Here is a 24,640-nt window from a genome sequence, read left to right on the forward strand (position 1 = left end):
CAACATGCTTATCAACAGGGGCAGTAATCTTTAGCTGGATCTCTCAGGGCAAAGGCCGCTGAACACCAAATATGTCACTTGCATGGTGATGCTTTCACTAATAACCAGTGTTTTTCCTTTCCTAATTTTCCACTGCAGCCTGGGAATCACATAGGAAAAAGGTTGAACTATCTTCCTGCTCGTAGTATACTAAGACTCATTCTAGTTAATTCCTCATTTAAAACATTCTTTTTTCTTATTTCCAGACAATGTTCAATTACCAAAGTAGTATAGATCTGATCCATAATTCAGTGCTGCAAATAGTGTGTGTATAGAAAAACCAGCCATAACCGGTTTGGCTCAGTGGATAGAGCGTCAGCCTGCGGACTGAGAGGTCCCAGGTTCGATTCCGGTCAAGAGCCTGTACCTTGGTTGTGGGCACATCCCCAGTAGGGGGTGTGCAGGAGGCAGCTGATCGGTGTTTCCCTCTCATCGATGTTTCTAACTCTCTGTCCCTCTCCCTTCCTCTCTGTAAAAAATCAATAAAATATATAATTTTTTTAAAAAAAGTAAAGAAAAATGAAGAAACTGGCTTTTGGTCAAATGTGGTTCTGATTCAGAAACTCAGTACCAACCCTTACCAACCTATGTGACTTAGAGCGAGTTATTTAACCCTTTTGAGCCTCAGTCTCCACATCTCTAAAATGGGAATCATGATGCATAAACCACAGGTTGTGGGGAGGATTATTTGAATGTTAGCTTCAGGAGAGAAGGACATCAGCTGTCTTGTTCGCCACAGAATTCTGTGGAGAATCAAGCACAATAAATATTTTTTAATAAAGGATAATTTAAAATATGTATAATGGATCTATATAGTGCCTAGCATATCACCAATGGCTAATAATCTAAATGTAATTTAATCCCGCTCCCTTATACTTTCTCTTTCATCTACTCATCTACTCAGAAGATTGGGACTCATCATATCTATAAAAATAAATGCTTAATGGACATAGTTTGCAACGAGAGAACTTCTTTTATGGGCTCCCATGCCAGTCCTTCAGAGATGTGCCGGTGGGGTCTGATGTGTGAGTCACTCTGGATTACCTGTAGGGTGCACCTCTCTTTATTACAGAGCACACTGTGTGTCCCCCACCCGAGCTGCCCAGGGTGAAGAAAGATTGTATGTAATAACTGCAGGGTGCCAGGTGGGAACTAGAATTATCAGGGGATCACCGTGTAAGTTACAGCATTGTCTAACCACTGTGTGTACACCTGAAACTAATATAAAATAAGATTGAATGTCAGATATAATTGGAAAATTAGTGAAGAAAGGAAAAAACGGAGGAGCAGAGGCCTGGGAGTCTGGCTGAGGCTCACCTTCGTCCCCTGAGTGCAAACTCCCTCCATGCCCCTGACAGCTCCCCAGCCCCTCAGTGCTCCCGGGAAAGCGCTTCAACCCAAAATATCATCGGTGATCTGTTTTCCATCACAGGGAAAAAGTCAGATGTCGGACATTTAGCTCCATGGGAAACTACTACCGCGAATTGAATTTTGAAACTTAATTCAATTTAAAATGCATTAAAGTCTATTTAAAGAACTCTCTGGCAAGCCCTTTGTCATGTGAGGAATCTCTCTGGAAAGAGGGAAAGCAATCCCTGATGCGTCTCTTGTATCAATCTGGATTCACAAGTAGGATTTTCTTAAAACAGGGCATGCGGGTGTCAACCTCGGGGTCAGGCCTGCATGCTCCCTGCACTGCTTCAGAGAAGCCCCCCCCCACTCTCCCCTGCTCAAACCCTGGCAGGACCCCTCATCACAGAGTGAAGGAAGGTTCCTAGGCACACACGGGGGAGGCCACACTGTTATTTGCACAAAGGGCTCCAAGCCGAGGGGAACTATCACTGGGAGAAGAGCCACTATAAATGGCCACTGAAGCCATGGCACTGAACCCTACAGAAGATGGCATGCTGGGAGTAGCCACCCCATCGCATGGGAAAGGGAAGGCAGAAACCTCACTGATTAAAGCACAGAGATGCACGCTCCTCTCCACTGTGAAATGAGCTGAAGATACATGGTGATGGTGCAGGTGTGGTATTTACCAGTCTTGTGATTTTGGACACATTATTTAATTTCTGAGCCTCGGTTTCTTCATCTGTATAATGGGAATATTATAGTACAGTACCTCCCTGTAAAGTTGTGAAAATTAAATGAGCTGATATAAATAAATATTTAAGTCCAGTACCAAGGATACAGTAAATACTTTAAAATGTTAGCTGCTATTATTGCTATTATCAATAGCACTTATTCAAATGGGAACAAAAAAAAAACGTATGGGGCCCTGGCTAGTGTGGCTCAGTTGGTTGAGCATCATCCAATACACCTAGAGGTCACTGGTTCAATTCCAGATCAGGGCACAGGCCCGGGTTGCAGGCTCGATCTCTAGTAGTGGGTGTGCAGGAGACAGTTGATCAATGTTTTCCTCATTGATGTCTCGCGCTCTCTCTCCCTCTCCTTTCCCCTCTTCTAAAATCAATGAAAACATATTTTAAAAAAAACACCCATATGGAATATTTTAAGGTCATCTGATATCTCGATAACACCATCATCATCATTTCACACTAAATGATGACACATTGAGGGGAGTGTATAATTGGCCCCTCTTTCCCATCCCAGAATTCAGTGTTTATACCTGTCAGGGCTACTCTATGCTGAACCAGTGGCTGGGTCTTGGTCTCTTCCCTTCCCAGAGGATACCAGCTCTGTACTTCATGCTCTCACACTCATTTCTCAACCGAATGACAATGGGATAAGCTCATCCCATTTATGCCAGCCCTTTCAGGTGACATAATACAGCTCACTTAAGCACTTAAGAACTAATTTTAATTCTAGAAGTTCAGCACCACTTGTGCTCAAATCTAAGGTAGCAACTTACCTAAGCAAAGGATTAGGCCCTAATTAGAAGCAGGCTGAAAATATTATAGAAGGACCTAGTGTTTCTGCTCAGTTTAAGTTACACTGACTTCCAATCATGCATTTTATCTTTTGGCATGCATACATAGGTGCCCAATAAATGTTACCTTTGGTGATAATAAAACAAAAGCCTAACTTTCAAAAGGGAACGATCCAAAAGACCATTGTCTGTATTCTTGGCAACCGCCAGAAAGCCAGTTTTCCCAAGTCAGCAGCCCCTGAGGAGTTTGGCCAGGGGCCAATTCCCAGGGTTGGCGCATTCCTGGGGCCTGGCAAGAGGCCACTGGGACCCTGCTTCCTCTTTCATTCTCTTTATGTAGTGGGAAATCTTTCCCGCGCCCACCCCTTGGAGTCTGTCTTCCCCATCGCAGCAAAGAGAGGGAGTCACATGGGAAGTGATCCCCAGCCCCTTCCCCAGATCTCATCTCCCGCTGCTCCAAGCTGGCACGGCTCAAAGCAATGGGAAGCCTCAGACAAACAAAGGAGGGCTCGGGGGCCCAGTCTCCAGCCTGATTCTATCGGGGCACAGGCCTGGGGCAGAGACCCAGCAAGCCCTGTGCACAGGGTGTCATTGTGCACTTGCTTGGAAGGCTCTGGGCACTTCTGGAAGCTTTGGAATAAAACTGGCTGTTATAAATAGACGTTGGCTGGGCTTCAAGAGTGAGAGCAGGAGGCCAGCCGTTCCAGAAGAGCATAACGCCCCACATAAGAAGGTCTGGGGCACAGCTCTTTAACGGGCAACTACTGGGCCACTGGAAGAAGAAAGGAATCCAAAGGTTTGGTCAGACACACCCCGGAGTTAACACCTGGCGAACATTCTGGCGGATAACATCACGCTATGCCTTTCAGTTTTTAAATAGCATATACGAGTATATGCAAACCCGCCATTCAACAATATTTTTTCTGAATGTCTCCTGCCATCTGCAGACAAAGAAAGCTGCCATCTGGGTCACCACATCAGTGGCTCCACGGGTTTTCGGTGTGGAGGCCGAGACTGCGAGCCAGGCAGACGCCGTGCGCTCTAACGGAATCCTTTCCTACCTTCCCACAGCCCCCTGAGTGAGACAGGATCACCTCCTCACGGAGAGGAGACAGGGAGGCGCAGGGCGGGTACAGTGTCCTGGCCAGGCTCACACAGGCGAGGCAGTGCTGGCGGCTGTGACTGGAACCCCGTTCGGGCTGATTCCACAGCCAGCCCGTTCTTCCCCCTACATCCACGGAATCCACTTCCCCGGCAGCCTTCGCATGAGCGTGCTGTACACAGTAGGTTCTCAGTACACAGAAGGCTCTCGGTACACAGTAGGCTCTCAGACCCTGTTTCTTCCTAGGGCTGCCACTATTGCTGTATTTTTGATAAAGTTTAGCAGGTAGAGCTGTGTCACTGCCATAATATCAGGATCTTTCCTTTGCATCGAGTCCTACAGTGTCCGCAACAGCTTCTTGGTCCTTATTTCCCTTCACCCTCACGGTCAGCCCATTATGGAGGGCACGAAGGTTCAGAGTGTAAGAAACTTCTTTGGAATCCAATGCAGGACCCGGGCACCTTGGACCCTCGGGCCACCGACCACACACAGCCCTGCCCTGGGCTCTCTCACCAGGACCCCTGGGAGAAGACCATGTCACTTGGCCACAGGGAACTTACGCTGCGAAGGTGGCACAGAATATTGTTCTGGTCAAACCAAAGCGACACATAGGAATCCATGTCTAACAATATGTAAATACTGAACTAGTCTGACTTAGGATCGTGTTTTCTTCTCATTCTAGAAATGTGGGAAGAGCGGGTAGGCAGGGTGTATCAGAGAATCCGGGGCTGGACACAGTCTGGGGGCCCCTACACATGCACACCCCACCCTTCTCTATCCTGCTCTGGGTCCCAGGGTGCGAGGTGGGCACCTGTCCCTCCGGCTTCCGGTTGGGTTTGGCGAATGGGAGGTGGCAGCAGGGCCCTGGAGGGTGGGAGGGGAGTGCAGCGGCAGTTTTCACGGCCTTATTCCCCATCGCTGGGCAACACTGGTTGACTGTATCCTTCACCTAAGGCGACATTTCCTGCCAAGTGGCTCTCTCCTGTCTCCTCGCCCTTTCACGCACAGCAGTGGCCATGGGCCCACTGTTTTAGCCTCAGGGTGCTGCACTGTTACCTTGCTGAGTGCCTTACATCCTGCCCTCCCTTTATAAGAGGCCCTTTGGTAAGCTCCCGTCCATCGCCTCGCCTGAATACACACTGGGAGCTAACGCAGTGCCTCGGTGCCTGTTTCCTCCCAGGGCCTCCACTGACGCAGGAAGTAGGGAAACAGCATCACTGACGTAGTCTTTGCAGGCAAGACTATGGGAGGTCATGCGGGTGCTGCTAAGAGGGCGAGGCATGCCAACCACAACAGACCCGGCTCTCTTCCGCCTTCACTTCCTCTGGCTACACGTCACCAGGTAGGAATTAGGTCAGACAGTCTGCCTCAGGGACCTACCAGCAGAACCCAAAGTTAGCCCGGGAGATCTCCCCTGCCATGTGGCGGGACGGCACTCAGTGAGGAGGGAAGGACAGCGCGAGCCAGGGTTGTCATATTGGGTTGATGCCTTCAGAGACGTCATGCTCAGTCCATGCCCACCCCTAGGATCGAGTTTTCTTCTCATTCTAGAAATGTGGGAAGAGCGGGAAGGCAGGGTGTATGTTATACAGAATATATAACATACTGGCCATGAATATATATTTCATGGCCTCCCCGTTTTGAGGGATGCCAGGCCCCGGAAAACAGCCCCCCTGCTGGCTCTGACAGATGGGTCCCAGAATTTATCAGACCACATGATTTCATTTCCTCCACACATCTATGTGCATACGAGCAGTCAATCAATTACTTTGTATTCAGAAACCTACCAAGTGGAAGGCAAATGCTGATAACTAAGAAGCAGAAAGGTGCTGAAAGACAGGAGGCAGGCAGACCTCGGAGGCATCTTCGGAAACAGACGTTATGATCCATTAAGCCTCGTTAGGGAACTGAAATTCATGAGGAGGAAACGCCTGGAACTGCCGGGCATGTGAAGGAACCAGGAGGAACCACAGTTTGGTCTTGTAGAAAGCAGCCCTGACAAATGGGACTTCGTGTTAAGAGATCTGCAGAATTAGAACATGAAAGGGACAGAATGGAGGCAGTGCATCTGGGGTTAAGTGAAGCGTTTTAATGCAATGGCCCCTGGATGTACTCATGAAATATTAATTGACGTTGGGATGAATGTGAGGGCTGTCACATGAATAGAAAACTGGCAGAAAGATCCTAAATACTGGCTCAGCTGAGCCCAGGCAACAGAAGATGGCAATTCAACAGAAAGTAATGAAAATACTGCCTAATTCACAGCCTTAACCCTGTGGATGCTTAATAAATATTAATTGATAATGATGAACTACAGTAGCGGCTGGTAAATTAGTGTGAGACAGGCTGCTGAAATACAGCTAATATATATACCACTGGTCTAACACACACTGATGAATGAAGGAGAAGAAAAGAAATCAACATGATTTAGCTGTGCGTCGCAAGCTGCCATGCACCAGGAGGTACGGGTAAGAACATTAACAGAAGGTGGGGAGGGGTGGCTACAGGGGACAAGAGGAAAGTTAAGATGATAATTCAGGATTACAGTGGAGCCTGCTTAGGGTCAGAAATTCCTCAAATATAAACCCAGCACCTTGGAGTCATACACTGTTCTTTTAAGACACCGTGGTTTTCTCAATAAAGCTCTGCTTCAGGGAAGGCAGGGACACCATAGATTAAATCTGGACCAATTTCCCAGAGGGGGTCTGAAAGCTCTCCTCCTTGGGGAAGCCCTCCCTGATCAATATAGCCAGAGAGCAACCTCCTTTTTATAAATCCCATCATTCTTGTTTGCACCACTGTGTACCTGCTGGTGTTATAGTACCATGATTTGTGAACATGTCACCACATTTTTTAAAAGCTTTGGAAAGCAGAAATCATGCTTCGCATTTCTCAGCACTCACTCAGGTCTTCACTCTTAGCACTTCACAGGGCTTTGAACCTCACAGGTGCTCAGTTCCTGAGCTGACCAGTTAGGAACTCCAGAAAGAAGAGCAGGCGCCCATCAGTGAGAACACCCAAGTGCCGACTGGATTCGAGGAGCAGCTTTCAAGGAATCGATGAAAGCTCTACCTCTTGTTATGGACAAAGCACTAGAAAGGCTGCCATGGGACGATCTTAGACTGCCAGAGGATGATGCAAGAAACTCAGTTGCCATGGAAACTTGTATGATCTGATGAGTCCCATTGTTGAAAGGTGGTGAGACACCAGGAGAATGCCAAGCAGATCTCTGATCTCTGAGCCCTAAGAAAATACCGAACATGCCAAGCAAATATCTCTGCTCATTTGTACTTACTTCTGCTACAGAAGCAGCAGCATTTCATCTCCAATCAATAACAGCATTTGCAAAAGGCTTGCAAAATGTTTCCAGTTCCTATTTTGATTTCTGAGACCTCACATGTGCACAGAGCTGCACCTGAGGCCGGCGACAGCACTCACTGCAGCCACATGAATACAGATGAGCAGGTGCTGCTGAGACCCTGGCCTATGACCTGGGCAAGGGAAGCCATCTGTGTGCAGGTGCTATGGGCCGGGCTTGCTAGATAATGGAGGGTAAAGCTACCTAACCATTGGTGGGTCACAGATACCTTTGAGAATCTGCTTGTACCTATGGACTTGATCCCCAGAAAAATGCACATATGCATACCAAAAAAAATCTAATACAATATATTTCAGAGACGTCAAAACCTCTGGAGTCTTTTCATAGATGTATCAAACACCTTGGGACTCAAGAGGGTCCAGATGTCATGTTAATAATCTCTGATGTAAACGTCTACATACAACTAGAATCATCCTTGGACAAAGCCGAAGAGCAGAGTGTCATCGACCCCCTCCAACCTTCCCCACAAGCCACTGGTGCCTTCTCCAGTAGTTCCCCTCAGTCCATATCGAGTGCCACCTGCTAGTATGTACGCAGCTCATGAACTCACTGCTCAGTTCACTCCTCATCTATTCATTTCACTGAGTGTTTTCTGTGTGTCAGACTTTAGGGACACAAATGTGAGTCTGACATGGCTCATGTTCTCTGGGAACGTACAGTTCAGTTCAGTCGGGACTGATGCTGCCTTCCAAGGGACATCTGGCAGTGTCTGGAGACAGGTTTTTGGTTGTCACAACTAGGGGAGGGTGATAATGGCATCCAGTAGGTAGAGGCCTGGATGCTGCTAAACATCCCACAGTGCACAGGACAGTCCCCTTATAAAAAAATAATCATAATAATAAAGAAAGAAATATAGGGTCCAGAATGTCAAGAGCTCCTTGATTGAGAAATTGCTCTAGACAGGTATGACCGTGTTAAATGCAGTGACAAAGCTCAGAACAGGAAAGGGCACTATAATAAGAACTCAAGGAGATATGGTACTGATGGCAGGCTGGCTTATTTTCAATGATGAGAGGAAGGAAGAAGGAAGGGGAGAGAAGCATCATCGGGGAAAGCCATCACCACAATGCAGGCAGACATTCCTTTGGACGACATCAGAGGGAGCACCAGTTGCAAGTGGTGAGCAAACAAATGGCAATTTGGAGAGAATCTCCTCCTGGGAAATGATGCTGGCTCCTCACCCACTTCCGCTGCCAGTGGCCCGGCCAAGACAATGCGCGGCCATCTGGTAGGCCCATCACTCAAGTGATGAGCCAAAGTGCATGCGGGGGGACATCTAGCCATACTCTGGATGTGCCACTTCCCCCCTATTCCACTCCCACTCTAGTCAATAATCCCACCTCATACAATCAGTCCTCATGTGGGTAAAAATATAAAATTACAGACATTATATATCATGTATATGCTACTATTACAAACTTGAATCTCTATAGAAGTTGGTTTCAAGACCTGGTTAATCAGCAAAAAAGCACAGGACCAGAAATCAGGCCTAGACCAAGTTCCAACATGTATAATCTTTCTTCTTTGTAAAGCCTTCCTCTCCCACCTCCTTTGAAATTATGCTGGGAAATCAGGCCTGGCCTCTCTCATCGGTAAGCTGGGCACAGCTGCTGTGCCGATCCACATGTAACCCTCCAGCCCTGTCGAGTCTGGGGCTCTCCGAGACTGGGAAGCGCCATGCGAGGAGCTCCCATTAATGGAATGGAAAAGTTTCTGCCTCCACGCTGCTAGCTGCGCATTCCCAGCGTGGTATGAAGCCAGACCCGCCTTGAAATCCCAGCTCTATCACTCACCAGTCCTATAGCCTTGAGGAAGTTATTAACTTGTTAAGCTTCAGATTTCTCATTTGTAAAATAGGAACAGAGTTCCACCTCACAGGGCTGTCATAAGTATTAAGTGACAGTTTCCATCTAACGCATGGAGCAGAGTACCTGGCACAGAGCAAACCTCAATACATTCTCAGGGAAGGAAGCCTCCCTGGCTAACCTCAATGCCGGATTCTCTGCCTGAACATGCTGAGCTGTCTGCTAAAATGGCTTCAATGTTAGACTGTCAGCTGCACTGCTGACCTTCTCCATGCTCACCGCTTGGCCGTGTCTGCTTCTGCTCCTCTGGCCTCAGTGGCGGTGCTGGGTGCTGCTCACACCTCCTAGCACTGTTCTCCTTGCGTTCTGATCTCTCCCTGCTTGTCCAGAGCCCCATCACAACCCTTAGCAACCAGGTACTGTGGGCTGTGCCCACCTGGCCAAGCCTCCCCTGCCTTCTGTCAGCCCACCTGCCCCAACGCCATCCGTAGTCCCCAGGGACCTGTGCTGCCGGAGGGCAGCTGGACAGGACATTTCTCCAGCATTTTCCTGACCTGCCATGATGGGCTCCGCGAAGCTGGTGGGCGGATTCACTGGGTAAGCATGCACTTAGGGATCGGACACTTCTCTAACTCTGCCACTTCCACTTTACGGGGAGAACAGGAAAGATTCGGCACGTCACTTTGGGAAGGTTGCTAGCGCAGGCTAAAGTGGGTCTGCTCTACACTTGCTGCCTTTATCCAAAGGGGCCTTGGCTGGATCCTCAAACACCACCACACCTCCCAACCCCTGGCTCCAGGGCAGGGTCTCCGTTCCTCTCAGGGTTTGTAGGGAGCAGCGGGGCTAGCAGCCTGTCTCGTTCCTGACCCTCCTCCCCTTGATGCTTCCTTGGGAAATCTCAAACCTGACACCAGAGGACAAAGGCCAGGCCTTGCACAGGGCAGCTGTCCAAGAGTCAGGGGCACTGAGGACACAGGCTGTATGCAGCAGTGTTATCGGGCAATTGCGCAGCTGGAACTTCTCCATTGCTAGTGCGAGTGGGGTTCTTGGGGTGCTGCTGAAATAAAAATTTCCGGGGGACCCTGGCCAGTGTGACTAATTGGCTGGGCATTGTCCCGTGCACCAAAGGGTTGCTGGTTTGATTCCTGGTCAGGGCATAGGCCTTGTTTTCAGGCTTGATCCTGATCAGGGTGCATGTGGGAGGCAGCCGATCGATGTTTCCAACAATGATGTTTCTCTCTTTTTCTTTTTTTCTTTCTCTCTTTCTTTCTCAAAAAAGCAATAAAAAATATATTTTAAAGAATTTTCAGAGGCGCCCATGGGACGATGAGATGGGGTAGAAAGCTTTATTTGCGTGGATTTACCTCCTTGGGTTGCAAAATCCAGTTCCCCTTAAGCCAGTCCTGGAAAAGGTGCACTGGGGATGCGGCAGAGCTAAAAGCAAAGCCGGCGTCCAGAGTGTCCGTTCCCTGGTGGAGCTGGGTCCTGTGCAGCATCAGGCTAGTCACAGTCCATCACTCCGTTGTGTGTGGGGTCGACATGGCTGTGAGCCATGTGGGCAAACGCAGGCGTGGGAGAGCACACCCTGCAACAAGGAAACCAAGAGGAAGAGAGGGAACTCCTTTGCTCAGGAGCTTATATAGCTCGGATTTCACGCTCTTGCAGTGGCCACATCTGTTCTGGCCAATGACCTGCTCCCAGGTGTGACGGACAGGTACGTATCTTTCCTACGTCACCCAGACTCTCCTGGGCATGCATCTATTTGGTCCTCCCTTTGTTCCTTCCCTGTTAATTAATTACCAGGTTAATTATAATGATACTATTCCCCCCTGAGATAAAAGGAACCTCTTGTAATCTAACAAAGGAGAAATGGGCAAAGCATTAGAAAGAGCCAAGGGCAGCTGGGATTTGACAGCTCGACGCCTTACCTAGCAAGCTGTAGTCTGTGCTCCATCAGCATCCCCCTGGTGAGGGCGGTCTAAATGCAGCACCAGAGAGTAAAGGACAGCATGCCTGAAGCACTACAAAACTTCGGTTTTTTCCCTTCGTTTGCATAATCTACTGGCTGCACCGAGCAATACTCACCAGGCCCCTATTTTGTGTTTAGAAAAAGCTTCCGTGAGTTTTGAGCTTTCTAAACGATTTCCCTTTGCTCAACCTCTTGCGACTTGGGTCCATGCATCTTCGTGTAACAGCCCAAACCTGTTCCTTTGCCTGCCTGGACAGACTGCATGTCCTGAGGGTGGACACAGCCATGACTCAGAGTCAGCACTCAGGAAAAGTGCTCTATCGAGTTTCCCACTTCCCTCCTGTGGGCGGAGCTCTCAGAATCCAGCATGCTGCCTGCCTTGGTAAATAAAGTTTTATTGGAACATAAGCCACACCCATTTATTCCTGTCCTGTCTGTGGCTGCTCTCCTCTACAGGAACAGAGTTGAGTAGCTGTGTCTGCTCATTTGACCGGCAGAGCCTAGAACATTTACTGTCTGGCCTGTTACAGACTTTGCTGACCCTTGCTTTGATATTGACCTGAGTGATTAGAAAGGCTGAGAAGTCCCATAATCTGCCTGTGAGCTGCAGGCCCAGGAAAGCTGGTGGTATATTTCCGGTCCAAATGCCAAGGCCTAAGAACCAGGTGTAAGTCCCAGTCCAAGTCCAAAGGCCCAAGCACCAGGAGAACCAATGTCTGAGGGCAGGAGGTGTGGGAGCTCGTGCAGAGAGCAGACTTGCCCTCCTCTGCCTGTTCGCTCTGTGCAGGCCCTCACAGATGAGATGGTGCCCACCCACATAGGTGAGGGCCACCTTTACTCAGTCTATGCTACTCTCCTCTGGAAACGCCTCCCAGACACCCCCAGACAGAACATTCTGACAGCCACCTGACCATCTCTGGCTCAGTCACATTGACCTATACCAGTGGTCGGCAAATCGCGGCTCGCGAGCCACATGCGGCTCGCCAGCCGCGGTTTGCTGCTCTCTTGACTAATGAGTTTGCCGACCACTGACCTATACTAACCATCAAAACTTGATATAAGGAGGACATTTCCCTGGGGAAAAAATAATTCGGCAGTAAAATTAGTTGTCACCAGGGATATAGGACAATATCCTTGGGTCGCATCTTCTCTTCTATCCCAAACCTCGCCCACCAAATTCTCTCCATTGCTCCAAAGCACAGCTCTAAGGACAGCTCCTCCACGGAGCCTCCTCGCTGCCTCCCACTGTGATCCCGGCTCCTAGCCCTGTCAGCAGCACACCGTTTGCCTCCTCCACGTTATACTACTTTTCCTGCTTATTGGGTCAGCTTCCATACCCAGGGGATATTTCCTGTTATCAGTCAGGGGAACCCTGCAGGAATGAGATGGCCACTCAATGCATCTAGTTGAGGAGAATCAGTAAGGAATTGTTCAATAAAGGTGGGCAGACCTAAAGCTTTAAACCAGGCGTCCTCAAACTACGGCCCGCGGGCCACATGCGGGTGTTTTTGTCGTTTTGTTTTTGTACTTCAAAATAAGATATGTGCAGTGTGCATAGGAATTTGTTCATAGTTTTTTTAAACTATAGTCCGGCCCTCCAATGGTCTGAGGGACAGTGAACTGGCCCCCTGTTTAAAAAGTTTGAGGACCCCTGGCTTAAACCAACATGAGAACATGAGACGGCCCAGAAGCCTGAGGCGCGTGGGGAGGCAGAAGGGCCAGAACACGGAAGGGGCTGGTGATGGCTGTAGCCAGGGCTGTACCAGAGAGTCGCCCAACAAACACTGTGACCACAGGCAGAGAAGTCCAGTCACTGTGGCCCACGACCAGGCAGGCAGAGAGCGGGAAAACAGTGACCTTGACCTCTTTCACCTCCCAACCACTGATATCCTGCTAGGTCTTTCCACTGGCCAAACCCAACCAGATGCCACAAACCCAGAGATCCTTTTGACAAGATCCCTGTGCTACCTCCTTCAGGGTGCACAGCCAGGAACAGGGGGTGGGGTGCATCTGGAGGAGAGAGTGGCAACTATCCAACACATCCCACAGCTACGAAAGCACCTCAATATAAAGCAGACTTTCAAAAGACGCGTGCTGATTGGTCTAATTAATGTGTGCTGTGGAAGGCCTAATTACTCTAATGATTTGCATGTAAACTGTCCAGAGGATGAAGGATGAACTGAAGGGCCTAATTGGGCCTTTCCTGCTTCTGGAAGTCCATCAACCAGCCCTGCCGTCACAGCTGAGGATCGCGCATGGCCAACGTTTTGTTTTCCTTTCAGTGGGGGAGAAAGGAATGGGGACACCAGGAAAGAATTCATCATTCGTAAGAGAAACTGCTCCTCCTATCTGTGCTTAAAAGCAAAAGGCAATTTTTCCCCAAATTAAAAGAGAATGTTTGCCATTGAAATGTGAGCTGGTAAAAAAGATAACGCACTCCCCAGCCTTCTCAGCAGTTATGTTATCACAGCGACACGTGTCACAGAGCTGCATAGGAAGCCTGGGAGTGATTCCTGCACATAAAAAAGCGCAGTGTGAAATGCGGACTTTTTCTGATCAAAAATCATCCTGAGGTGAGCTGAACAACTTTGGGTCAAGGAACGGTTTCTAGGGCAATTTTATTGTTTTCAGAGAGAAGACTACTCGCGGGGACCTGCAGCTGCTCGCACACTCCCACTGGGCAGGCGCACTTGCAGCCACTTGTCTTGCTCTCAGGTCTTTACCCCCCACATTGAAACAAATTTCTCATTTCAGTTTCACTTACCTGTCACTTTCTTCTTAAAAGGGATGATTTATCAAGTAAAAAAATCATCAACATCAAAGAATAGTTCAGCAGTACCAGAGTACACACACACCACACACACACACACACACACACACACACACTCACTCACTCACTCACACCCTCCCCTGTATCATGCTCTGAAAGCAAAATTGTGACTAAGAAGCACAAACTCGCTTCCCCCACTGGAGGTTTGTTTTAGAATCTGAGTGTGAGTCTCTGCACTCTGTGGTTCCTCCAGCCTAAAAATGGTAACTTGCTGCAAGGGAGCTATAATTTCTACTCCACACTTCATGATTTGATTGAAAATAGATGTAAAATAAAGAGTGTAATGAAGTTAATAGCACCTTACTCTCACAGTCCATTAGGAGGAATTTTTTCCTACAAAGTGGAAACTGGAAATTACCTCTGGGCCTTCTCACTCTCCAACACACAGGTCACCATGACACGCGGGGGGGTTCAAGGCTGAAGGATTTAATGATTCTCTTTCCTCTGGTCAGTTTTCCAAAGGGACCTCTCCTCTTACTGGGGTATCATACACACAGTGAGAGATAAAGGCCTGAAGAAACAGGCAGGAAACGGCTGTTCTATTCCTGGTTGTATCCTAGTTGTAGGACCTCAGGAAAAGCATTGAACTTTGCTGAGTATTAACTACTCCTTCTGCAAAGTGAGGGGACTAGATAAACCATTCCCAATTTAGTCTCTCTCACGTTCATGTCTCTTACTCCCTCTCTCCATCTCTCTCTCCCTCTCTCTCTCTCTCTCTCTCTCTCTCTCCCCTCTCTTCATCCCTTCATCCCTCTCTAAAAATAAAAAATATTATAAAATAAACATGCCTTGGGAATTATATGATGTGTTTCCCCTTTTTTTCTCTCTTATATTTCCCAGGCACCCTTCCCTAGAATCATCCCTGTGTGTTCCTTGCCTAGTTATTTGTATGATTTCAGCATGGATCCTAAAGGAGGGCCATGTCTTAGATTCACATCCTTTATAGCCCAGTGAATTTTTTTGGGGGGGTCTTATTTGTGTGTGTGTGTGTGTGTGTGTGTGTGTGTGTGTGTGTGTTTAATAATCCTCATCCAAGGATATTTTTCCCATTGATTTCTAGAGAGTGGAAGGGAGGGAGAGGGCAAGAGAGAAAAATATAGAGACGTGAGAGAGATACATCAATCGTTTGCTTTCGGCATGCTCCAGGGCCAGGGACCAGGGACCAAAGCTACAACCCAGACATGTGCCCTTGACTGGGAATCAAACCCTAACCCTTCCCTGTGTGGGTCAATGCTCTAACCAGTGAGCAACACCGGTCAGGGCTACAGGCCAGTCGGTTTTGATCTCAACCCCTCCTACCTCTTCCTGACAGTCACAATAAATTTCTTCCAAGAGACTTTCAATGGGTCTCATGCTCAAAGAACCAAGTCAAGAAGAATATTCTTGCTGTCATTGTCCCAGCAGCAGTATCTTATATGAGGAAGGAATACAACATTAAAACAGAGGGGAAAATTACAGTCTTCCAGCCTAATAGCATAACACTGACTAGCAGGCAAGCACCCCACGTACTGGGCCATGTAGTCACAGATGACCACATCCTTTTTCGGGATTTTCCCATATACACGTGCAGATGTAACACTTAATCTGCCTCTAGGAAACAAGAAAGGTATTTCACTAGAGTAAAAACTCTCCCAAGCATCATTTAGGGAGATTGAACAGGATTAAGTTTCTTAGGTGGTCCAGGCAACAAGTTCTCATTTTCACAGTGTTCCTTTATGCTGTAAGTCAAAACACAGATTCATAGCCCCCACAAGACTTGGGGTAGCGCCATATGCCAACGGGAACGCAAGCTTAGTTTGGGGCTTCCCGCTAGCACTGGTAATGTGACAGGCTCTGATTTATGCTCACAGTCCAACCTATCACTGAGCAAAATATAAATGTGGCCAAAGATTTCATTTAGACTATTTCCTCTTTCTCTGATGTTCAGGGACCCAATCCTTCCCACTAATCCACTTCCCCTTCCCTTCTTGCCCCAACCCAGCCCTGCATTCCAGCTCTCTATATTCTGTCCCTTCTTGTTTACCAATTCCCTCCACAAAACTCTGCTCATCTGATGACACCTGGGAATGATCCAAGATCTTTACTAGTAAGTGCTACTGTGAGTTACTGAAAGACAATAGCTTAGCATGCCTGCTTTGATAGGGTCATTGCATATTCTCTGGGATCTATGGAAGAATTTGGGCTTTAGGGACTAACCAACAAGGATAATATTTTGGTGTTAAGAGAATCTTTCCTGTGCTGCTCATATCACACTATATGAGCATCTCTGTCCCTGCCTGGGCATAAGACAGACCCCAAAGTCAACGACAGCCTGATATGAGAGAAGTGTTTTCTTTGTCAAAGGAGAAGCTGAGAAATTATCTTTTTATCCTAATTCCCCATAAGTTGCAAAAGAAATAGATATAAACACACAGACACACACACACACACAAACACACAATTTTCACTATATTCTACCTAGAGATAGAAGACACTAGAGATGAGGAGAACACATAACCATTGGAAGTTGAACTTAAAATACTATTAAAGTTTTTAGCCTCTGAAGGTCTGCTGCTCAGTGCACAGCCCTCAGAGATACAGACGTTGCATCAAATAACAAAAGAAGAACTAGACCCAAAAGTTCCTCAATCCCCAGACACTCACGTCTGTGAACAGTTTGTGATATGAAACCTCAGCAGTTATGGGGTAAACAGCTAATTTGTACAATGACAGAGTAAGATCTACAGCAGCAGAGTTGGAGAAGTGCAACTAATAAATCAATTCAACCAGTATTTTATGGGACACCTACTCTAATCCAAAGTCCGGGCCAGCTGCTGGGAGTATACAATCAATAAAGCACATCCCTGTACAATAAGCAAATGAAGGAACCAAGCTAGCTTCTATCTCAGTACATGAGCAAAAGGGGAAGGAGCGACTTGCTAGCTTTGATTTCTTGCCCTGTTCATATGCATTATAGAATGGAAGAGGTGACCCACACATTTGAGCTCAAAGACTAAAGAGCGGCCAACCTTCAGAAATCAGGGACTTAGTCTATTTCCTTGAACTAACCAGATTCTCATACACAAAAACAAACACAACCATACGGTTAAGAACGATGCTCATCAGCATTAAAACATTTAGAAGAAAGTTTGTGGACAATTAAACTCATTTACATACCTAAGAAGTTCTCGGAGTTTCTTCGCTCTTCAATATTGGAGCTCTATTGAATTCTTGTTCACCTTATCCCAAAGTTAAGATAAATGGGTGATGGAAGGACTATATATAGGCTCAGCATTTGGCATCAGCTGTACAGTAGTGTTTTTGTATAGGTTAAAGTCTACTTCGGCTGGAATTAATGTAATTATATATAATGTTGACAGATTATGACATTTGCCTATTAAGACACTATACAAACATTCCAATAATTTACAGGCTTTTGACTCGGTAAAAAATAAATGAAACAAAATCCCAAGGGATATTGCTAATGGGGTAACTGAAATAGAGGTTTCAAAAGCACAGGGTTCAGGAAATAACAGTCAAAGAATAATGCATTTTCAGCCAAAACATATAGAGTGGTAAATGAATATTTAGTACTTACCACAAGACTGCTGTCTAGAGACAGCCTTTTTCCAAAGTCCCTTTTCTCAAGCTGTCTCTTTCCCTCCATGGGTGAAGTTATTTATTTTCCTTTGTGATTTATAAGAATTCCCCCTCTGTTTCCAGGGTCACTGCAAAAAGTGAACATGTTTTTTACTATCCGAGTGAACAGTGTTTAAACCCTTGTTTTTAACTTTCTAACCAGGAACAAGTATTGGAGCCAAAAATATCCAGACCCAAATAATAAGTATAGAACTGGGCTCTCTCAACGTCCCAGATCTCTCCCGTTGCAAATGTCAGAGTCATCTTTATGGAGGCCCCTGTGTTTTTATAGGTTTTGCTCATGGTGTTGGGGAATGGGTTTGCAGGTCGAATCAGCAGACGGTGGAAAAAGCAAACAGTCCATTTTATGCCACACCTGCTCCACACCCACCCTCTCTCTATCAGTGGGCACCATTCTGTTTCTTCGCACGTAGATGCTGTCTGCAAATTCCATGAGATCGAACTGGCAAAACCACGCTCCATAACTAAGAGTTATGGAGCCCCAAACCCAGTGTTGGAAAGCTGAAATATGAACATTACTGTCAGTATTAAATTTTAAAAATATTTAATTTAAACATATTTGAGGAACATTATAAGATACATGTCCTTTGGGACAAGTTGATTTAGAAAGCATGGTAGATGACATCATTATTGTCAATGAGTATTTATTTGAACACCCACTGCATTCCACCATATGAGATATAGTTCATCCCTGCATCCACTGAGATGGCTGGTTCTAGAATTATTAAGTATTCTAGTTAGTAAGAATGTGTCGTATGTATTAAGCACAAACTCCCAGTTTTCACCAAGATGGAAAAGGCTTGAAGTAAGAGAAATGAGTTTGAGCCCAAGCTTTCCTTCCCATTAGCCAAGTGACTTTGAACAAGTCATTGAGCCTCTAAAAATCCATGTTTCTCAACTGCAATCAACAGCAATTAAATGATGTATATAAAAAATAGTTTAAAGGTAATGACTTACAACTTGCCCATATGTCAGTTATAATTTTACACAGATTACATTAAAAACTGGTTAACCTTAAATACTAGTTGACATAATCGAATGTCTTTGATGACTCAGAAGGCACTTTGAGATACAGAAATGCTCTTAATCCACACAAAATGCTCCCAATCTGCACAAATCTATTGTCCTGCTGATATCGCAGAGCTGAACTTCATAAAATGCTATACCAACCACTTTTCATAAAATGGAAAATAAATATTTTTCGCAACTCTCTCAACTGCTCTAACTCTGAGGAGGATGCAAGGGATTCTCCTTCACAGACCACACGCAGCATGTGGCCTCTTTTCCTTGGTTCCCCCCCCCCCCCACAGGAAGAGAGTGGAGACAGTTGTGACCCAGACGGAGTCTGCCCAAATTATAGTTAATTGCAGGAAGCTCATGGACCCCTTTTCCAGCCCTAGGCTCCCTTCTCCATCTGAGTCATTCTCTCTCTCATTTTTCAGAAACACTAATTTTAATTCATCACTGGTCCACTCAGAAACTCCTAGGAGTTCATTCTGAATTCAGGATGAAATCCAAATTTTTCAACATCATGTTCAAGGTCTACTTCCTGCCAACTAGTCGTTGCAATCCCAAACACACTAGGCACATTCCTGAGACCATGCTTTTGATCATTCCTCTCACCTCCATCTGGTCTATCCCTCCCCTTGCTCCAACGCCTGGCTCAGCTCCCATCTCCTTCACAATACCTTCCTAGTCACTCCATTTGGCAATGATTTCTTTCTCTCCCAAGTTTCATACAAGTCCTCGGTGGCTTACCTTATTAATCACCATCATCACCTAGGATAATTCTTTCAATATAGTAAGTTCTTAATAGTTGCTTTTTAGTAGAGCCTAATAGTTAAAAACAAAAACTCTCCGAAGCATTTTTCAGGACTAGGTTAGCTCTATACTATTACTATAGACAAAACTACTAGTCATCTGAAATTTGTTCGGGAACTTATGTCCCACGTTCAGCTGTTCCACCCACTCTGCAGCCTCTTCCTCATCTCAGTGACTGGCTGTACTGGTAGCTCAGAATACTCTCTGTAATAATGAATCCAACTAGAGAGACTAATCAGACACTGAGATTTCCCCCTGAATCAAAAGCATGCCCTGCTAAGTCTTAATCCAAAGAGCCATGGGGTTTGATGAGTCACAATAGATAATCCTTTGACATTTAGCGCATATTTCTTGACTACCAGGGAGGACGAAGTATTTAGATGTTGATGACACAGCCATGTCTAAGACAGACTAGGTTCCTGACATTCTAACGGGAGGATATAGACAATAAAGAAGCAAACAAACAACTCCAAATGGTGATAGGTACCTGCTCTGAAGGCAATAATCCCCAGTATGTGGTATAACAGTTTCAAGCATGTGGAAGCGGAGAATAGTTTAAATAGAATGGTAAAGGTGGGAGCCAGCCATGTAAAAACACGTGTACAGAGCATGCCAGGTAGAGAGGTCAGTCTTTCTGCTGGGAAGGATCTGGGAAAATTTTTGTGTGTCCCAGAATAGGGAACAAAGCAAGCTAGGAAGAGAGCGTGTGAGCAAAGTGCTGAGATGTAAGCAACAACTGTATCATGCAGGGCTCTGCAGGCCAAGGAAACTTGCTTGTTCTAAACACAATGTTGAAATCTTAGGGTTTGATTCTCTACTTTACTCTTTACTAGCTGATAACATTAAACAAATTATTTAACCTATTTAAGCTTCAGTTGATTCAGCTATAAAATGGAATCAATAGTAGGACCTTCATAGTGAGGTTGATATGATGATTAATGAGATGGTCCATTTAAAGAGAAGTGCCTGACACACAGTAGGTAAGCTTTAAATATTAAACATTGGTTATCTTTTCTGGTAAATGTGATGAAACTCATTAAGGAGAAACTCTGGTGACTGGATTTTATGCTCCATAATAGGCTAATGAGGCTGTCATTTTGGGAAATGGGGATCCTTTTGACAGTTCTCTATTAGCCTAGTCTACCAGGTGGATGGTTGATTGAACAGCTTAGCCTGGTCAATTTATTTTCATACTTTATGTTTTCAATTACAGAGGCAGAGATTGACATTCAAAATATGTATCAACTGACACAGCACAGGTATTGACCAATCAGAAGAACACAGTCCAGGGCAACAGGCAGTATAACTGCAGCCGTGGGTCCTGGCCAAACTTCAGCCTAAGTGTATGTCCTACCCCCATCCCAAGAACTTGAAAATTTATGTGTTAAACCATAAAACAATCATGGAAACTATCAAAGTTACACAAAAGGATCAAAGCAACACCCCACCCCAAAAAAAAGTGGCGACCAGGTTATGTCAACATGAAAAGGGGAGGGATCCAAGAAGGAAAAGCCAGGAAGGCTGACACACGCCACCTGCAGTACCATCAGGGAGGAAGAGCACCCACATTTACATATGACCAGCAAGGACTAAGGGTCTAGAAGGCAAATGAGTAGGTCACACCCCAACGACATTTTGGTATTACACTGGTCATTTGTATCATCCAATAAACGCTCTTGCTCAGAGACCACTGTCAAGCAACCTTCTAATTTCACTTGATTCCTATGTAGGTTAAGTTAGAGAGGAATGTGCTGACCAGCAAATGTACGCAGGTGATCTTTTGTTAAGTTATGTTTTCAGTACAGTTTGCAATTTGGCATCTGACTCTATATTCATGAGTTAGTTGTATTGGGGGTTAGGGCTTCCACATATGAATTTTTAAGGGTCCAGTTCAGTCCATAAGAGTTCGTTTTGATCAGATTTCAAAGTCTGATTACATTGCAGTGTACTAATAATCAAATTTCTGAGTCTAAACTACTACGAGAAAACTCTGGGTGTCACTGGCTACTCCCAGGCCCTCTCCCTCTCCTCTGGCTATTTCACTGTTTGATTTCACCACTACCACTACGCACCCCACCTGGCTGTGCTATATTCATTCGTCTCCATACTGCAAGTCAAGAGGTGCAAACTACATTATTGAGACTTATTAGTCAGCTGGGCACGTTGGATTCTGCCGACAGAAGGCAGTGAGAGATCAGAAGGCAACAGGAAGGAAGACGCCATTCTGCTTCCAGCTCCCGCTGCCCAGCCTCAACAGCAGTGCACTAGAGGCTCCAGTGACTTCCCTGGTGCCCCCAAGGACTCAGCGTAAGGAAAGGCAGCCAGCCGCAGCCTCCCTCCCCGGGGAAGGGGAAGTACCGCCACCTCATGCCTTCCGCTCACCAGCCCTCCCAACAGCTTCGTAACAAATCCATGCAGTGAAGCCCTCTCTGCCTGAAATATCCAGCGCAGTTTCTCATTCCCTGGCTTGACAACTGAAGCACACCCCGGACACAGATACCTTTGGACAGGCAGCCAGCTTTCCCTGCACAGCGCCTGGCTTCCCTTTTGTGAGCCTTCTGAAGTAACAGCACTGACCCTAAGGTCCTCCAACACTAAGATCCTGGAGAGCAGGGACAGTGTCTTATGTTCCACGTTCCCCTCGAGCCGTGGTCGGCAAACTGTGGCTCGCGAGCCACATGCGGCTCTTTGGCCCCCTTGAGTGTGGCTCTTCCACAAAATACCTCGGCCTGGGCAAGTCTATTTTGAAGAAGTGGCGTTAGAAGAAGTTTAAGCTTAAAAAATTTGGCTCTCAGAAGAAATGTCAATCGTTGTACTGTTGATATTTGGCTCTGTTGACTAATGAGTTTGCCGACCACTGCCCTAGAGGGTATAATGCCTTGTGCGTACCCACACGGCACACACTGAAGGAGCAATTGTTATTTGTGTGAATGAATAAATGAAGGAATGTTTACAACTCTCTTCGTGAACATGCAAAGAGCAAGGCAGCAATGTAACACCCCTAAAGCAAAGAGATGCTAGGCACATGTATAACACTGAACTTACTTTGCCAAATATACAGACATACCCAAGCCTCAAAGAGAAGACTTTATCATGATTTAAAAACTATTATCAACCTAAAATTACTACTTAGGCCCTGCCTGCACTCACGAAGTGCCATGGCCCATTGTGTTCCTGTCTTTCCGGTGGCTTCTCACAATCCTGGCTCCAAGGAACACACACCTGCCTCTGAGGGATGCACTGAGCGCCTGGCCCTCCCTGCAGGAGGGGAGGGAGAAGGAGGGATGGCCAGAGCGCTGAAGGATGACAGGTTATGAAGCATCTATTTTTGGATGATGGTCATTGTTACTGATCTCTCCCCCTTACATTTCTCTCTGGCGAAGAAAATACTATTTATTGGCATCTGTAGAAATCTCAGTTGGCCTTAATAAATTCTCTTTAATTTTCCTCACAGATAGTAATGGCCTTTCAGTGGTACACAGAGCCTTTAATATTCCTAGAGATATCAGTAATTTTTTTTCTGCTGGACTTTGTTAACAAACTGTATAACTTTCAATAACCAAATAACATCTTCCGATAAAATCTCAAAGGCACATTTCCTCACATGGACATAGTCACACGCATGCAGAAACACACTCTCACGCTCTCACATGTACACTCACACACACGCTCACACACTCACACACATTTCTTTGTCTCATTTCTGCCTCCCTGCTCCCCCCACACCCCACCCCTGCTAGGAAATTGTAATAGCAGTGGCAGCCGAAATGGAGAAACATGGTAGAGCCATAAGACACTGGAAGATTTGGCTCCCAGCCCTCTTTGCCCTGTGAATTTGAGCACGTTCCCTAACTTCTGTGCGTCAACATTTCCTAATCTGTTCTCCACAGGTTACTGTGCGGCTCCAATGAGATCCCATGTGAAAAAGCCCTTCCACGTCTATTCACGATACTTTTCAGTCGGCTTCATTAAGCCACAACCAGGGGAAAGATGACTGTTCGCAGCAGTGAACATCCCGAGAACAGACTGTCAATCTCACTGGCATAGCCGCCGCAGCACCCACCACACTGGCTCCTGGAAATCCTGAAAAGAATAATTTCAGAACTGAACGTGCCAAAGATAACGAGAGGGCAGCGAGTTTCCTGTCCCTGAGAAGACAGCTGGGCAGCTCTGCCCACTTGGTGCTCCTCAGAATCTCCTGGGAGCCTGTGTAACACCCAGGAGCAGGCCCCATTGCAGACCCTGGAATCTCCAGGGACAGAAGTCTCAGGCACCAGAGGATGCGGCCGCTGCTCAGGACAGTGGTTCTCAAACTCCGCTGCATATCCCAGTCACCTGGAGAGTCCCTGAGGCCCATCCCCAGGCCAAATAAACCAGGATCACTAGGAGTGTGACCCAGTCATCATTCTTTTAAGATCCCAGAATGACTCCAAAACACAACCAAGGGAGCACCAGTTTGAAGGGAAAGTACCCCCTTTCTTTATCTGCTTCCCTTTCTTCCAGGGTATTATGACTCTACCATGTTGGCTGCAACATCTGCCTTCTTGTTAACAGCAATTCTTAATCTGCACACTCTAAGGCAGTTAGATACAAACTCTTAGATACAAACAATGTTAGATACAAATAATTTGAACCAGCACCTTCCTTCCTCTCACCCCACCCTCTCAGGCTTTGCTCACAGTGCTACAAGTTTGTTTTGTGCAGGAACAAGATTTGAATTAAGACAGAACTGTCAAATCTAGATTCCAAATTAACGTGCAGATATCATAGAAACTCAGAGTGAAGCCACAACTTAGAGAAAGAAGGAAGAAATGTCCAACACCAAGAACAAGAGGGTCAGAAAGTCCTGACTCAAATGCTCCCAAATCCCATTCCCTCATTCCTGTCCACCATTCTCCACTGTGAAGGCCTTGCTCTCATTTCACAGTGCCAAGAGCAGAAATTATGAATTTGTGAGATTTGCTTAGAGCTACCAAACAGAATGTTTGAAACTTCTGTCACCTTTATATTAAAACTAGAGGCCCAGTGCATGAAAATTCATCCACTGGGGGGGATCCCTCAGCCCAGCCTGCCCCCTCTCACAGTCCGGGAGCCCTCAGGGGCAGGAGGCAACACAACGATCAGGGGAAGGCAACGCCCCATCACACCTCTGCTGCTGCCACTGCC

At 46.4% G+C, this 24,640-nt stretch overlaps 1 protein-coding gene across 1 annotated transcript in view; it reads right to left on the reverse strand.

The window, feature by feature from the left end:
* The window catches only part of NCKAP5 (NCK associated protein 5), a 908,330-nt gene that overhangs the window by 777,637 nt on the left and 106,053 nt on the right, over positions 1-24,640 (reverse strand). The window contains exon 2 of the mRNA XM_054722813.1: positions 17,592-17,721. Coding sequence (XP_054578788.1) covers positions 17,592-17,660 — 69 coding nt within the window. The 5' untranslated portion in view covers positions 17,661-17,721. The remainder of the gene's footprint in view (positions 1-17,591; positions 17,722-24,640) is intronic.

This window comes from Eptesicus fuscus, chromosome 11, assembly GCF_027574615.1.
Source record: "Eptesicus fuscus isolate TK198812 chromosome 11, DD_ASM_mEF_20220401, whole genome shotgun sequence".
NCBI classification, from domain to species: domain Eukaryota; kingdom Metazoa; phylum Chordata; class Mammalia; order Chiroptera; family Vespertilionidae; genus Eptesicus; species Eptesicus fuscus.